The sequence below is a fragment of the Aotus nancymaae genome, unplaced genomic scaffold, assembly GCF_030222135.1.
Source record: "Aotus nancymaae isolate 86718 unplaced genomic scaffold, 86718_ANA_hifiasm-v0.15.2.pri h1tg000011l, whole genome shotgun sequence".
Lineage (NCBI taxonomy): Eukaryota > Metazoa > Chordata > Mammalia > Primates > Aotidae > Aotus > Aotus nancymaae.
This window is the reverse complement of record NW_026988422.1, coordinates 46816280-46834199: the sequence shown is the minus strand read 5'-3', so window position 1 is coordinate 46834199 and position 17920 is coordinate 46816280. Positions and strand designations below refer to the sequence as shown.

General features: G+C 42.8%; 1 protein-coding gene across 1 annotated transcript in view; it reads left to right on the top strand.

Annotated features, from left to right (window-relative positions):
• The first annotated feature begins 14086 nt into the window (after positions 1-14086).
• The window catches only part of KCNH5 (potassium voltage-gated channel subfamily H member 5), a 357848-nt gene continuing 354014 nt past the window's right edge, over positions 14087-17920 (top strand). Inside the window, exon 1 of the mRNA XM_012464182.3 lies at positions 14087-14231. Coding sequence (XP_012319605.1) covers positions 14159-14231 — 73 coding nt within the window. The 5' untranslated portion in view covers positions 14087-14158. The remainder of the gene's footprint in view (positions 14232-17920) is intronic.

Sequence of the window (17920 nt, the reverse complement as noted above, 5' to 3'; positions counted from 1 at the left end):
ACATTTAAAGTACAGTTGACCTTTGAACAGCATGGGGGTTACCGGTGCTGACACCTGCATAGTCGAAAATCCTTGTATAACTTTTGACCCCCCCCCCAATAACTTAATTACCAACAGCCTACTGTTGACTGGAAGCAATACAGATAACATAAATAGTTGATCAACACATATTTTGCATGTTGTATGCATTATATATTATATTTTTACACTAGAGAAAAGAAAATGTGATTAAAAAAAACATAAGGTAAGAAAAAAATACACTGACACTACTGTACTGTATTTATCAATGCCATAAGTTTAAGCCATCTGTTTACAAGAGGAATGGCTATCTGAAATGGAGGGTAATCACAGCTGCAGACCTCAATCTACAGTACATATCAAGCAATTCAACTTTTTCATGACCTTTCTCTGCTTAATGGAGCACTTCCAGCATCACTAGTAGCACTTTGTGTGAGTCCCCTTGTTATCAAGGTTTACAGTATTAAATCAAACATGATGAAAGATATGTGAGAACCGAGAGACGGCTTTTCACTGAGATCTGCAATTTACTGGAGAGAGGAACTGCTTATGTGGAGATGATTAGCGTCACATGGCATTTTAAATAGCAACGGGGTGGCCATGAAATGATTACACTTGTACGGTATGTACACAGTTGATTTTATGCAGTTATGATTTAATACTGCATCTTTACATTTGTTTACATTTCTCTTGACTGTGAATGGCACCACGTAAGGCATCTAAGTGTTTGTGTGCATAAGTTATGATAAACTTTAACTTCTTATGGTAGATTTATGTATATTTTATGGTGGTAAATGATAAAATAGGCTAGCATCTCCATATATTTTATGCATTTATGACACATAACTTTTCTTATGTTTTTGATATTTCTAGGCTATCTGGTTCATTTGAGAGTTTTTTTCAAATGTGAATCTTCAAAAAAATTTTAATATGTCTATTAAAACAAATCTGTGTACAAGTGGACCCCCGTAGATCAAATCCGTGATGTTCAAGGATCACCGACTGGCATTTACTCGCCCCCTCACTTACTTTTTTCTTTGATTTTTGCCTCTTGTTTTCTCCTTTCTTAGAACTTTTTTGACTTGCATCTGTTTCACTCATTTGTTGGTTTCTCGTTCATCGTCTGTCTCCTCTACTAGAAGGTAGGCTCCACGAGGGCAGGGCTGTGTCTCTTATTCAACAATGCATTCCTGGGCTGCAGCACAGAACCATGCACAGAGTAGGTTCTCAACAAATAATCTGATGATTTTGTTGTTTCTGTGGTTTTCTTGCACAGCCATGCTTGGACACCAGTGCTGAAGACCTTTAAACCTGCAGGCTTAACCCACTCGGGCTGAGGCATCTTCGTACCTAAGGAAGTATGTCCCTACCAGGTGTGGTCTTGCCTTAAGCCTAAGGTCCAGTTACTCTGGTGAGTTGCTAAGGGGCTTGCAACCTATTGAAGTGTAATTTTCATCCCAACACCCTGCCCCTTTCTCTCACATCTCAACTTCTATGAGTGCCTCTTCCATATGATAGGGATTTTGCCCCTAGTTTGGGTTTGAACTTAAGTTGGAGGCTAGGACTTGCGGTTTTGTGAATATAGCCATACCACCCCCTCCTTCTGAAGATTTGTTCTTGATTCCATCCCTAGCCATTGGCTAGGATGTTGCCTCTAATCAGACAGATTGTCCTCCTCTACTTACCCTTCCACCCTTTCCTGCCTGTTCCACCCACCTGACCAAAAATATTGTTACCTTCTAAGCTTTCTGCCATGCTCCACCCCGGGGTGTGACAGCCGATGTTGTAATCAAGTTTACCACTATTCTTTGGCTGTTGGGATTTGGATGCTTGCTGTCCAGTTTCACTGGGGCTGGCCTATGGGAAGAGGGGTTTAGAGCTAAATAGCCCTGAATTTGAATTCTGGTTTTGCCACTTACTGGCTGTGTGGCCTTGGGCAAGTTATGAACTTCTTTGAGTCTTGGTTTTCTCATCTGTAATGTGGTGGTAAATAATATCTATCTTGAGAAGTTGTGAGTCTTGGTGATTGACTTTGACCAGTACCTAAACCAGAGTCTAGCATAGAATCAGCACTCAAGCCTCCCAACTGCTAGCTCCATTCCTCTGTTCCTAGTTTCTTTCCCCCATCCCACCTGCCAATGATGCAGGTTCTGGCCTGTGTTCATAGAGTCCTCTGGACTATTTTAAACTGTCCTTTCTCTCTTGATATGAGCTGAGCTGACTCCTTTCACTTCTTAAGTTTCTGTTTTCTTTTTGACCCATACATATCCTTTAAATCAAAACTCTTTTTTAACTGCTTCTGGTTTACACATCTGAACCACTTTGATCTATTTCTTTCTAGCATAAGAGCCATTTGTTCACTTTTGGAAGTGAGATGTATGCCATTTCGAAGAACCCTATAGTCATATCCAGAGAAGATGCTGACCTAATTTCCCCAAAGATGGTATACAGGGTGAACAGCATTCATTACATTCACATGCAGAGGATGTTCTTACAATAGAGGATTTTTTTTTGACCAATTTTAAAGCTGTATGTAACAGTTCTTTATACTACAAATAGAATGCAACAGAATGTCCCTTTGTGATAGGAATCTTACTTGCAATGACTGTTTAAATGCCCCATTTATTTGTTTTCAAGGTTACAATGAGAACTGCATGACCATACAACTTTTCTGGAAGGCATGAAACTGCTGTTGGAGCCCAGCCCCCTCCAACACTTTGGGATGCATAATTTGAAGAATGCCTGGGATCCCATATGTTTCTTCATTCCTCCTAGACAGCGTTGACATTTGGGGATTTATTCTTAGAGTTTGCTTCTTTGAACATGTTTGGTTCAATTAGTCTACTGAAGCTGAGGTAGCAAAAGCTGTTTCTTGAAGAAGTGGTAGTATATTCGGGACAGGATGTTTATGACACAACAGATGGGCTTGTGATCAGGCTAGATTGCCACTTATCAAATTTAGAGTAAACTGAAGTGAATCCACAGCACCTAGCCCAGTTCCTTGAAGAGATTAGGGACTTAGGAAGTGTTAATTAAGAGAAAGAATGAATACATGAACAGCTAATGGTTAGAACTCTATAGAGGCCTTGGAGAAAGGAGAACATTTAAATAAGTTGGGGATTTTTAAATCTTAAAATGTCAGATGTACTATGAAATAAATACATTGTTGCTAATTTTCTTTCTAGAGATTAAAAAGTTAGAGATCATAGTGGCTACCACTTATTGAGGACCTACTATAATGGGTGTCTATTGTTTTTGTTTGCTAAGCCAAACGACTCCTTTTGGAGAACTGTGCCTGTCTCCATAGCCAGTGAGACTATCACACGCTGCCTTGCTCGGCAGCCAGGATAGAGCGCATGCCTAGGCTTGGTCACTTACAGTACTACAGTCCCTCCGCACCCATTCTTGGTGCAGGTACTGGCATGTAGATGTGTGATCCTTGTGGGGCAAATCAAGGGCTTCCTCTGGACTGACATTTGAATGCTAGGGAGAGAGAAGTTTCTTTTTGTAACAGGATTGCTAAACTTTGAAGTGGCAAATTGCATAGTGGTGTGAGGGTAGAGGTTTAACAGGTGACTCTCAAGAGAAAAACATGCATGTATGATATATATGTACACACGTACACACGTATACATACACATGTATACATATATACATATTTAAATTTAATGTAAATTCTACTGATAGAAGGATATGTAGCACATCATTTTGAAATACTATCAAAATATTCATCTCTCTTTTTGCAAATTCCATGTGGCCTACTCATTCTCACAGAATACTTTCACCTATAACTCTTGCATCTGTAGCCAACCTATGGTTACAATTGATGATGACGTACTTCCAACAGGAACATTGGTTGGTATTTTCCTTTATCTTAATGATGAAAATGAAACACCAAAGATATATTCTAAAAGTGTATACATTTGTCAGTGATGTATGTGACTTCTTTGTTAAATTTGATAGTTAAAGCATCTTTTTAAAAATAACAGATAACATTGTATGTTTTTGTTGTGTACAACATGTTTTGAAGTACACATACATTGGGGGATGATTAAATCCAGCTAATTAACAAGCACATTACCTCACATAGTTGTCATTTCTGTGTTAAGAGCACTTAACATCCACTCTCTAGATTTTTTAAGAATACAACATATCATCATCAGCTATAGTCACGTTGTGGTACACTGAGATCCCTTGAAGTTTATCTCTCTTATCTAATTGTAATTATGAATCATTTGATAGGTTTTGAATAGTAGAAGAATATTTCCTAAAATTTATATTTTTCATGATGTTGCTATCATTTAAATATTCGTGTGTCCTCCAAATGTACCTCTGGGGTTTTTGTTATTTTCCTTGGAGCTCCACGGCTCTCCCTGCATTGTGGCAGGAGAAGGTCCTCCTTATTCTTGACTTCCTCTCCAACTTGTCTTCCTTCCCTTAGCACAGGGGAATTTTTTCTCATTTAGGGTGGACGTGGAGCATATGAGACAGCTGGTTCTCAGATATTTTCCAAATCTTTTGGGTGACGGTGTAGTGCAATGGTTAAACAGATGGCTAAGCATTTGGGCTTTGAAGACAGAGTACCTGAGGACATAATCCTGACTCCGTCACATACCACCTTTGTGACCTTGTGCCAATTACTAAACTTCTCTGTTCCTCAATTTCGTTTTTGGTTCAATGGGGATAATGTAACCACCTACTATGGTGCCTGGTATATAGATGCGTAATAAATATTTGTTGAATTGAATTAAATTAAATTTTGCTGTATTAAAATTAAATGAGATTAATTGAGAACAATCATGTAAAGTATTTAGAACAATGACTAACACTGGGTAAGAATGGACAGAGCCTTTATTACAACACTTTTCTTATTGCATTTCTGTTCTAATGTTTAGACTTTTGAAATTAAAAAGCCAGGAAGAGGTGAGCTGTGGTGAGGAATGATGATACAATGAAAGCATGAGGGTGACAGTAAACATGGGGGTTGGGGAATAATTTAATATTTCAAAAATGTCAACTTCTTGTTTACAGGGGTCTCTCAAGTAGTTTTTCCAATCCTGGACTTTTCTCTCCCCAAAGCATCTTGTATACCAATCACAAACTTTTTCTCCTCAAATACCATGTCACATCTTTACTCAAAATATGTCTTTCATTGCCTACAGAATAAAGTCCAAATCCTTTAAGTTGGCCTGATGAGCCCCTAACTGTGCCTCCAATTCTATCTTCCACTTAAAGATTCAAATTGTTGGCCGGGCATGGTGGCTCACGCCTGTAATCCCAGCACTTTGGGAGGCCGAGGTGGGCGGATTATGAGGTCAAGAGATCGAGACCATTTTGGCCAACATGGTGAAACCCTGTCTCTACTAAAAATACAAAAATTAGCTGGGCGTGGTGGTGCACGCCTGTAGTCCCAGCTACTCAGGAGGCTGAGGCAGGAGAATCACTTGAACCCGGGAGGAGAAGGTTGCAGTGAGCGGAGATCATGCCATTGCGCTCCAGCCCAGCAACAGAGGGAGACTCCATCTCAAAAAAAAAAAAAAAAAAGATTCAAATTGTCTACTGTTTGTCACATATCGCAAGCTTTCCTATCATTATGATTTCCTTTTGTTCTAGTTCTTTCACCTAGAAAGCCCCCCTCCTTCTTCCCACCAAGAACACCTATTAAGGGAACAAATAGAAGCTGAAATCCAGCCCACAAATATCTCATCAGCCGGTGTGCTGTGACTTGGCCCCATGACTGGCCAGAGGGACTTCTTTTCCTAATTCTCATGAAGACATCAAAAGCACTAGTGGCAGTTCTGGTGAAGAGACACATAAGATTTCAACCATATTTGCAATCTTTTCTTTTTATTATTATTATTGTTGTCTTACCAACATTGAGATGCAGAGTGAGGTACAACGTTGTAATAGAGGAAGAATAGCATGGTATTAGAAGAACTCACAGGAAGGGCTGTTTACCAGGTTGTGGAGAGTCAAAGACGCCCTCTTGGAGGCAATGACAACTCATATAGCATCTTAAGGAAGGTGGCTAGTGATGCAGGACTTTGGTGGGGGAAGAAAGGGACAGCATGGTAAGCACAAGGACTACAAAGGGATGTAGGGGGTGAGGAAGTATGAAGGTGGAGGGTTGGAATGGGGAATGATGAGAGTCGATTCTGGGTAGATAAGCAGGAATCAGATAAGGAAGGATATAAAAAGGCCAGGTAAGGGCTTTGAGCTTTCACCTGGGGGCAAAGAGAAACTTAGAAGCGTTTACGTGGGGAAATGACATAACAGATTTATGCATTAGAAACAGATTTGGCTATAGCGCTAAAGTGGGAAAAAATGAATTGGGGTGGAGCTTGGAGAAGGAGATAGAGAGGAGTATGTATGGTCAGAAAACGCAGGAAGCAGGGAGACCAGTTGGAAGGCTGATGTGGAAATCCAAGTAAAAAACGATGGAGCGGCCGGGCGCAGTGGCTCACGCCTGTAATCCCAGCACTTTGGGAGGCCGAGGTGGGTGGATCACGAGGTCAAGAGATCGAGACCATCCTGGTCAACATGGTGAAACCCCGTCTCTACTAAAAATACAAAAAAAAAAATAGCTGGGTACGGTGGTGCGTGCCTGTAATCCCAGCTACTCAGGAGGCTGAGGCAGGAGAATTGCCTGAACCCAGAAGACGGAGGTTGCGGTGAGCCGAGATCGCGCCATTGCACTCCAGCCTGGGTAACAGGAACGAAACTCCGTCTTAAAAAAAAAAAAAACGATGGAGCCTGACCTGGAGCAGTGCCAACGGAGGGAGTGAGAGCTGGATAGTTTAAAGAGGTATCTGGGAGGTTGAATGAAGAGGACTGGGTACGGAGTAGGGGTAGAGAAGTGTTGATGTTACTAACTTGGATAATTGAGTAGACAGAAGTAGCTTCTGAGATAAGCAAGAATGGAGGGGGAGAGGGTTTCGGCAGGCTGCAAGATGATTCATTTGTTTTAAATATGTTAGAGATTCTCGTGGAATTGTCAGTCAGTCCATGGGTATGGGTGTATATAGTTGCAGGAAAAAGGTCTGTGTTTTGGAATTCAGATATTTGTGGATTTCTATGTATTTGCATCTCTCTCACTGGAATTAGGGACAGCGGTCTCTGTTTTCAAACACATGGATATCTATGCAGCAAAACATGCTCAATATCCACAGCAGATAGGCCCGAGAGTACAAGTGGCCTCCTAACAGTTCAGGTCAGTCAGGTTTTTCTGGCAAATGAGTTTGTGAAAAATGTATGGAAAAAACCCGTTAGGATATCAGAGTTTTCTATTTCAGAAAACTAGATGCAAGATTGTCCACCTGTACTATCTCATTTAATTCTTTTTTTTTTTTTTTATTAGTTCTTACATCAACCATATGAGGTAGGCATGATTAATTTTTTTTTAACAGAAAAAACCCCTGAGGTGCGGATAGGTTAATGAAAATGCTGAGATCATAGCATCAGTATTCAAAACCAGTCAGTCTAAGGTAGGAGAATGTTTCAAGAAGAAAGGATTAGTAACAGTCTCAAATATCTAGGCAGGTAAAGTAAATTGACAATGAAATTGCCTCACTGGATTTGGCAATTTAAAAATTACTTTTGGGGAGGCAATTTCAGGAAAGCAGTTGAAAGGAGGCCAGTTTGTTGGTGGTTAAGGAGCAAAGAGGAGGCAAGAAAGTGGAGACACCTAGCACAGACTTCTCAGAAGATTGATCATGAAGTGATGGGAGAGACACAGCCAAAGCTTGAGGGAAATCACAAGTTAAGAAATCATTTTTAAAACATGCTAAATGTCCAAGTGAGAAGTGAGGGGACAGTCAGTAAAGTGAGGTCTCCCCAGAGGCCCATATGAATAGGATCCGGATCAGCGATGGAGGGATGGTGAGAGAAATTGCTTTCTATTTGTTTGGAAGAAAGAAGAAAAGGAAGAGAGAGCAGTGGCAGGAAGTGTAAGAATTGACAGCATGACCTGTTTTCTACAAGTCATCTTCTGAGACTGGGAGGTGAAAAAGTGACAACTGAGGTGTGAAAAGAGACAAGATGCGTTGAAAAACTACAGCAATAATGGAAGACACAGCTGATCAGGGCTGTACAGAAGGACTGGTCTGCACTGAGAAAGTCAAGTTGAGTCTGGAGGCCTGCAATGTATGGTGCATTAGTCTTAGAGGTTTTGTGGTTCTCTTCTGGGCTGCTCAGCAGATACAAGTACATAGAAACTCACAGTTGCATATACTAGAGCCTTTGTGGGACAGGTGAAGCCAAAGTGTGATCCTTGGGAGCTGAGGATTTTGCTACAGTATTGAAACACCAGAGATTCCCATAGGATGCAGCCTAGCTCTACGTTAGTGGTTCTAAACCTTGATACATATAGATAATCATGGCTGGGTGCTGTGGCTCATGCCTGTAATCCCAGCACTTTGGGAGGCCGAGGCAGGTGGATCATGAGGTCAAGAGACTGAGACCATCTTGGCAAACATGGTGAAACCCTGTCTCTACTAAAAAAAAAAAAAAGTTACAAAAATTAGCTGAGCATGGTGCAACGGGCCTATAATCCCAGCTACTTGGGAGGTTGAGACAGAAGAATCGCTTGAATCTGGGAGGTGGAAGTTGCAGTGAGCCGAGATCATCGTGCCATTGCATTCCAGCCTGGGCAATAGAGTGAAAAAAAAAAAAGAAAGAAAGAAATCACCTGGGGAACTCTAACTTGAGAAAAATAGTAATGTCTGAGTCTCATCCTAGGAAATTTTGATTTACTTGGTCTGGGCTGTGGCTTTGGGACTCTTATAAAGTCTCCAGGTGATTGTAATGTGCAGTCAGGTTGGAGAATTATTCTTCTTCTAATCTCTGGTTCCCAAAGCAAGTTAATAACCTGTACCAGCCAGGATAGATAGACTGGGTTATGGCACAGTAACAAATAGTGCTGGATTGTCAGTGTCTTAACACAACGAAGGTTTATTTCCTGCTTGTGTAATGTCTACTGCAGGTCTAGGTAACTTCTGGGCAGGTGTTCTTGTATTTGTTGGCATTCCCTAGTCACTGAGGCAGAGGAAGAGGAGGATGAGAAAATAAGTCTGGGTTCTTAGATGCTCACCTGGAGGTAACATCCTTTCCCTTCTTTCCTATTTCATTAACAAGCATTAGTTCATAGCCACACTAATTTCAAGAAGCAGGAAAAGGCAACTGGATATTGGTGAACCTCAGTAGTGACCATTTTCTAGAACCTTCACTAAATGAAAGTAGAAGGGGAGAAAAAGGCTCATGTATTTACTTTCAAACACATAGTGCTTATTACCTGTCAGATATTGTCTGCAGTGGCTTTCAAATAGTAACTAACTTAATCTCCGTATCAGCACTATTAAATAGGTAATGATTATCCCTATTTTACAGCAAGGGAAGTTGTGGTTACATAACCTGGCCTGGGTCATATAGCTAGTAAGTGAGGGAGGCAAAATTAAATTCCAGGTAGTCTGGATCCAGAATCCAGGCTTTGAGTCTCTAGTCTGTTTTCTCTCAATTTAGATCCTGCGTGGGGGCAGCAGAAAGGAGAAAAGGTAGAAGACATAGGTGTACATGTGGGACTTTGTGCATGCAGAGGAATTTAGTAATGTTTGTATGCTTCACTGCTAGAGCTGGGATAGGGCTTTGGGGAAAGGCACGTAGCGAGGCTTGGGAAGGAAAAAATGGAATGGAGTGATACTGCTGTAGTGAGGCCAACCCTGGAGGCCATGATAGGGAATCACTTTTGCCCCTTTCCTTTTTTCCTTCTTCCCATTCCTCCATCACAGCCACCCATTTAGCATCTACAGATTGTAACTTAATCTGTACTGGGGTTTGCTCAGAAACAGAAAGTAGGAATTAGGAGAAAAGTTTCCCGAGAAAGTAGTGGTTGGATCATTTGCACATAAGGGATCAAAGAGTAAGTGTCAAACTGAACCTATTTCTAATACATTTTTGAAAACTTACATATAATTACAGCTACTGTTAAGGAAACTATGTTTTAAAAATCTTCAGAGGAGGGGTATTTGATAAAAGAGTCCTTCAGTGAACCAGTAGTAATTCCAAATCATCACTTCCAACATCAATTTTCTAAGCTTCACATTTGTATTGGTTATCGGTTAGACTGGAACACACCTGCAGTTCATTCAGCCAGCTTTCATTCTGCTGTGACTTAGGAGTCAGTGGACACTTCTGGGGATTGGAATTCTTGGTGATCACAGATAAGGTCTCTCTAATTACCATACCTGGAGGGACAGAAGAAAAGAACAAATGATTCTGTTTTAAAATGGAATTTTGGCAATAAAACAAAACGAAGCTCTTTCTTTGTGTGACATTGAAGCTTTCCAATTCCTGTCTCTTTCAGCTGTTAAATCTTGTAGTTTGTTCACAATATATGGAGTCTGCAACACACTTTTAAAATGTTGTATTAGCACCTTGTTGAAATTGACCAGCACGTTCCTTGGGACCAGTCAGTCTATATGATGCTGCCACTCGATTTTCCTTGACTCTATTTTGATTGGGAACAGTTGCAAGTTCCCAATCAGTTCTCAACAGTTGCCAAGGGTTTCTATTCTCTCATGGGCTGCAAAATCAGTGATGGCAATAGAGATCCTTGCTGTTGCTTGTTGTTACCACAGTAGCCTAAGATTAGGTTATTTTCTATTATTTACAAGGAGCTCTGGCTACAGGGTCAGGAGACCTGATTCTAGTCTCAGTGCAGACTGTTCTAAAGCACTGTGTCATCAGGGACAGGATACTTCATTTTTTGGGGGGGGGGTCTTGGTTTCTTCCTTTATAAAATGAAAACTTAAGCTAGAAGATTAAGAAAAGTATGTAACCTTTTGACACTTCTTAACTGCCACATTTTTATGATCATTAAAATAATCTAAACGTTATAATGCTATGAAGTTGTTAGAAGCAAGAAAGGATGAATGTCATTTTAATCGAATCTGCAGATGGAAATAAGGAAGTTCTACCAGTAATTTTGTGACTGTGTCTTTTATTTATTTATTTATTTATTTTTTATTTTTTGAGACGAAGTTTTGCTCCTGTTACCCAGGCTGGAGTGCAATGGAGCGATCTCGGCTCACCGCAACCTCCGCCTCCTGGGTTCAGGCAATTCTCCTGCCTCAGCCTCCTGAGTAGCTGGGATTACAGGCACGCGCCACCATGCCCAGCTAATTTTTGTATTTTTAGTAGAGACGGGGTTTCACCATGTTGACCAGCATGGTCTCGATCTCTTGACCTCGTGATCCACCCGCCTCGGCCTTCCAAAGTGCTGGGATTACAGGCGTGAGCCACTGCGCCCGGCCTGTGACTGTGTCTTAATGGAGTCCAAAAGAATTTCCTCTTTGGGAAATGTGAGCTGATACACCCACAGAGGAATGATTAGGAACAAGGGTATATATACTAGATGGGAAATGCTGAGAAACTGAGATTTGAAATCAATACCCATAGGTGAGATGTGGGCAGCTGATGATATGCAAAAGAACATGTAGATTTGAAATATTCCCTGTTAATGATGATGATGAAATTATTATAGCATGCTGGAAGTCTAGAATAGCAATGAATTATACATGCTTAAAAAATAAGCCTGCCTATTCACCAACCCAGCCAATGAATAGCTGATTAGGATTATTTGAACACAGGTCACAAAAGACTCGACAGAGTGGGAAATTCAATTATATGTTTAAGGCTGCTGTGGTGATGGCGGTTTCAGGTTTTCCTACTAGCTGCAGGGAGGGAGTTGTAACCTGGCCATATCTCTGAATGCTGCTGTGGCAAGCTCACTACAGATCCAGTCTGCACCTGAGTCACTTGTTATTGAACTAAACACACCTGATGTATTTAACAGACATTTTGACTGTAAGGGGATAAGCTCCATGGCCAGCAGTGCTTCCCGTGGAAAGCTAGAATAGCCTAGTGTTATTCCACGGAGTCTCTTGGTCTTTTTGCATAAAGATTTTTAGCGGAATTAAATTGCCTTGTGTCAACCTTCTGGGTTTGCTCAGCTGCCTGGGCTCTGAAAATTTCAGAGAGGGAAAGAGAGAGAAGAGAGGAGAGAGAGAAGAGAGGAGAGAGAGAAGAGAGAAGAGAAAGGAGAGGAGAAAGAGGAGAGAGCAGGAGAGGGGGAGAGAGGGAGAGAGAGAGAGAGAGAGAGAGGGAAAGAAAGAGGCAGTGAGAGAGTGTTAGGTCTTGTCTTGAGGTCAGTTTTGAGGTCAGTGATTGGTAATCTAGAGGGTTCCAAAAAAGGACAGGTGCTGAGATGTGTACTCGGACCCTTGCCTGGGGCTTCCCCGTTTCTGGTAATCTGATAATTTCTAACGCAGTTACCTCTCCGTTAGCAAGTTGTGACCCCAGCAAAAGGGGACGCACCCATCCAACTATCCTTTCGCCTTCAACACTCAAGACTTCGCTCCACCACCAACCGCTGACTCCAGGGCGGTGCACTTCTGGTCCCCCGCGCTTTGACCCTGTTTACACAATCGTCCTTTCTTGACAGGCCCAGGTGCAGCCCCTGGAGAAGAGAGGACGCCTTACACTTATCGTATTTACCTGGAGGGCTTGTTAAAACAGATGGGTCAACCCAATCCTCAGAGTTCCTGGTTCCCTAACTCTGGGGTAGAATCCAATAATTTGCATTTTAAACAAGTTCTTAGGCGGTGCAGATGCGGATGCTGCCACTCCGGGCCACTTTGAAAACCACTGCCTTAGATCAAAGGAGGTGCCTCGGCGTGGGCTCCTCTTTCCATCTCTCTCTGTCCCCTTCACACTTATGCCATTTTCCCTTCTTCGTGGCACATTCAGGCTTTTGGACTGTTTGTAACAGTTCCACTCCTGTCCGTTCTCAACGCCGGGATTTAGGGGAGAGGGGCGTTGTTAGAGGCGATTCCTGCCCTGCCTCACCCTGCCGCATCTTCGTCCCCTCAGCCTTTACCGTTTCTCCATCGCTAACGCTGCCCGCCTCACTCCCCGTCTCTCGGGTGGGAATTATTCACCCTCTCCCCCTACTCTTCGCATCAAGTGCAACCTTTCCCAGAACTTTGCAGCGGTGGCAGGCTCGCGGCTCGCCTCCTGCGCTCAGCGGCCCTGAAGGAAGCTCCCCTGGGCGGCCGCCCCCTCCCCCAACACGCCCAGCCCGGCCCGGGTCGCCGGGGCCATTCCGGGAGCCTGCCGCGCGCTCGGACTCCCGAGCTCGCGCTCCCGCTCCGGGGGTGGGGTAGGGCGGTGCGGAAAGCGCCAGTGTTCAGGAAGGTTTCGGGCGCCGGAGCCCGGAGGGGGGCGGTAGCAGCGTCAGGTGGCTGCTCTGCGTCCCCGCGCGCCGCCCAGCCAGTCCCTGCCCGGCTCTCAGCCTCGGCTGGAGCGCGAGCCCGTCCGCAACTCCGCCCGGGGAACCGCGTCCGCGCCAGCAGCCCGGCCCCGGACCCGAGCGGGAGACGCTGAGATGTGAGCCTCCGACTGGCCACCGCTCTCTCGGGCACCCGCCTCTCCCACTCCACGGGCCCGACTGGACCGCGAGCGCCCGCCTCGATCTCCGGGGAGAGGAGCAACCACCAGGCGCACAGCCCAGCAGAAGTTGGGCTGCGCTGGGCGGCGGGGAGCTCGCTGCGCGAGGGGGTGGGCGAGGAGACCCGGAGACGAAGGCGCGGGAAAGGAAAGGGTCTCGGTGTGAGCTGAGGGGTTCCTGGGGGAGTGGGGGCTTGAGTTTGCTCTTGCGCTCCCCCGGCCCCGGGGCGCGGGGCAGGGGGAGAGATGCGGAGCCCGCGCCCGGGCGCCGGCCGCCGCGGTAGCAGCCTCAGCAGCAGCCTCAGCATCAGCACCGGCGGGACAGCGACAGCGGGGGCGGCGCAGGCGCACTGTGCCCCGCGGAGCCTGCAGTTCCCGAGCCCCGTGTGCGGCACCGCCACAGTCTGGGCAGCGGCGGCCGGGGGAGCGCTACTACCATGAACTGCCTGGTCCTCCTCCCCAGAGCTGCTCATCCGAGTCGGGCTGGAGACACAGTCAGGGGACCCCGTCGCCGCCGCCGCGCCCCCTCTTCTTTCGGCTCAATCTTCTCTTCCACCTTTTCCTCCTCTTCCTCCACCTTCTCTTCCTGCATCCCCCCCTCCCCCGCCGCGGATCCTGGCCGCTGCTCTCCACACCCAGGATGCCGGGGGGTAAGAGAGGGCTGGTGGCACCGCAGAACACATTTTTGGAGAACATCGTCAGGCGCTCCAGTGGTAAGGAGAGTTGTAGTTCAGAACACCCCCACCTCCATCCCGCCCACACGCGCCCCCCGTCCTCCGCATCCCAAGCCTCTCCCAAGGGGGGAGGGGGATGCAGGCAGCCTTACCTGGTGGTTTCAGTTACCAGTTGGGCTGGATTTGGGGGTGGGGGTGGCAATGAGGTGGTGGAGGAAAGTTAGTTGCATCCTCACTCCCCCCCTCCCACCTGTCCAGAGCCCAGAACTGGAGGAAAGAAAAGGGTTGGATAGGGTGTAGTAGGTACACCTGGAGCATAGAGTTGAGTTTTGCTTTTATTTTTCTTGTTCTTCCCTCTCCCACATTTTCTCCCAAAGTGGGCAGCAGGGACTGACCAAATTCTGAGTTGATCTCAGGGGAAAGATTTCCCTCAAGTTGGGAATGGCTGCGAAAGTGGCTACTTAACAAGATTTAAATCTCTGGAAAGGCTTTTGGCCCTCACGGGCACGGGGAAAGGTGCTTTGTGCTGAGGAGAGTAGTTGGGGTTGAACCTAGAAAAGAGAGTTCAGGGATTGAAAGATGGGAAGGCAGTTACTGTGGACAAACTGGTGTTTAAAGTTTCTTCTTGCTATGTTTTTCATTGTGTATTAGTCTATATATTTCGTTTGACTTAAACACTAGAAACATAGAAGTGAAGCAGTAGCTGTTATGCTTTTAATGCAATTAGAAAAAAATTCAAAAAGATGCCATCTTACATTGCTTCTGACGTTAGTTTTCTTGCCTTAATGTGTCTTTAAAATACCGTCCATTTATACATTCATTCCCTACAAGATATTCAGGATGGGAATGATTGTACATTTCCACATTTTAAGACCTTATAAACTTTGCATCTTACTGAAATCTGCATTTTCTACTTGTTTTTAATTCTTTTGTATAATTTTAAACTTCATATGTAAGATATGTTGAATATCTTTTAAAGTTTTTCCTTCAGAGGCTGTTATTTTGAGATCTCTTGCTTGGAGAATAATGAAAAAGACATTTCTGTATATGGAGTAGAGTAGAGCTTGGAACAAAGCAATGGAAATACTCTATGCAGTTCCACAGTACCTTGTTTATTCATTCAATGAAACAATATTTATTTGGGTGCCTTATACCAAAGACACTCTGTGGTTACTTGGGATTAAGAAACTAATTAATACACATCCCGTCTTCCTAAGAGTCTCCCTGCCTAGCTGGAGGCACACAGAAAGACAGAGGCACACTGAAGTGATAACAAATGATTAAATAAATGATCCTTACCTAAATGGTAGATTAGATTATACGAATTCTTAGATTAGAATCTCTTTTAAGACTATGCTTGCAAATATTTCCCCTCATTTTGAGACTAACTGTATTTAAGTGTCTCAAAGTATTTCCCCTAAATATCTGACTTGGTATTTGTTTTTAATTTGAGGTTTTAAACTTTATTTCTTCATTTTGGCCAACGCCTGAAACAATACAAGTCTAAAGCAGTTGTGTTGTATTTGGGTTAGAAAAAATAGCTAATAGGGTCTGGCTTAGTATTCTTTTAAATACCCGTAATATTTTTGAGTTATATAAATTCATAATGGTAGGGAATTTTTATACTTATACATTACCTTCTTGTATTAATATTATACTAAACCTGTAATACAAGAGGATGTTATTCTTAAAACAGTTTGGGAGAAATGTAAGGGTTATTGGAATTAATTAAGTATATGTCTTATTTCAGCTTTCTCATCCTCTTGGGTTATTTCAACTCCATGCAGTTTGGTCTATGAGAGGACTTTTCAGAGAAGGCCTTAAAAAATCAAATCTCCAGGCTTACGATTGCTCTGCTTGATAAGGAGAAAGAACATGAGAATCCTTTGACTAAACTTTACTAATGAAGCAACTTTGGTTGAAGCTTCTTATATAGGCTGTGAAACTATGAGATAGTTTTTTGAATTTTTAGAAATTGTAGATATATTATGAAATGAAGCTTTACCTTAGGTGGCTTAGAAATGTCTGTTTCTGTTGCCTCCATTTTATATCTACCACTCAAAGTAATATTTTGTCTTTTTTACATTTCATGTTCATAATTGTTTCATTGGTTAAATGTTTCTTTCCTGGATAAAACTAAGTGCAAGTGAAAATTTTTCTGTTCTGGCATTTACATGCCACCTCTAATTGCTGATGGGTAACTTTGAATACCACTGCTCAAAGAACCTGAACTGTTTGAAGTGTGTTAGATATTTGTAGTAAGTATATATACAGGTGTATGTGATAAATACTGAAACATCTCAGTACCTTTTTATAGAAAGAACTTCAGAAATTGAGAATTGTGGTATTAAATTGTCTATACATTCCTGGGGGAATATCCCGCAGTTGTCATTTCTATATGATTTGGAAGAGAAATAGAAAAATTTATCGTGAGAAATTATTTAATTGAGACTAATAGAAAATTCCCTTCAGGATTCTCACAGATGGATCAGGTTTGTCACTTTGAAGGTTTCATTATTCCCTAACTTAACAACATTGAAAGTGAAGTGTTGGCAGAGCTTTAGTAGGAAGAGAAAGAAAAGAAGCCAGCACTTCCAATCTATTTAACAATTGAAGAAACAGAGGCTAGCATTGTCTTTTTATCTGAACCCCAAGAAAAGCTCTTTCTGATTCAACGTCATTTTCTTCTTATGAAAAGATCAGACCTTATAGAGAGAATCAGCTATTCAATGTAGAAATACATATTGAGAGATACACAGATAATACACAGACACATAGGTAAACACTCAGATGGTCAGGTATCCATCCAGAAAACTGAAAAGAGGAATTTCCTACTTCTCCTATTTTGAGATTTGTCTGTAAAGTGTGTCCACCACCCTACGGACACAGAGGAAGCAAACTCTTTTTCTCTCTCTTGCACACAAGGAGCAAAACACAGATGTGGAAACAAAACACACAGAGCAGAGAGAAAGGGTGGGTTGGGGGAGAGAGAGGTTATGGGACATGAAAGGGAAATGGACACAAAGAGAAAACGTGAGGCATTTATTTGTCCATAGATATCACTAAAGAACTGAAATCTCAGCCAGTTATAAATTTACCAGAACACTCTTTGATGATGTGGAACAAGAGCAAGAAGTGTGGCATATTTGAATATCACTTTTATACCCAAGGATTTCCTAATAAAGCCCAAACTCTTTAGATGCAGTTTCCCAGAATAACAGCATTGTATTCTGTGCTCCAGAGTAGCAACTATAACCTATTTGCTATTATATCACACCTCTTGGGATTAGATTTTTATTTTCCTTATTTAGTTGACTCAGTCTGTTGTGAGCGAGCATTACAAGTTTTTACTGGTGATTCGAAGTCTATAAAATAAATAACGAGGGCTACTGAGTAGGATGGATACACACACATTTTATAGCCAAATCTCAAAAGCAGCGAGGAATTCCTCTTTTAAGTTTTAAGATAAAAGATAAGATCATTTCTAGACAAAAGGAATTATAATAATTCTTAGCATGTGATTCTAGTAAATAAGCATAGTGCTATTATTCTAAGAAGTTGTAAAGGTTAAAGTATAAATGCTATAGGACTGTTTAGACAAATTTTTGGCTAGTACAATCAAAATAAGTCGTTAGTAAGGAAGGTTTGAGGACTGTGTGGTGAGTTCATTACATCTGAGCAATGTCTCCTAGAAGACCCCTGCCCCAAGGGCTTACAGACTAGATTTG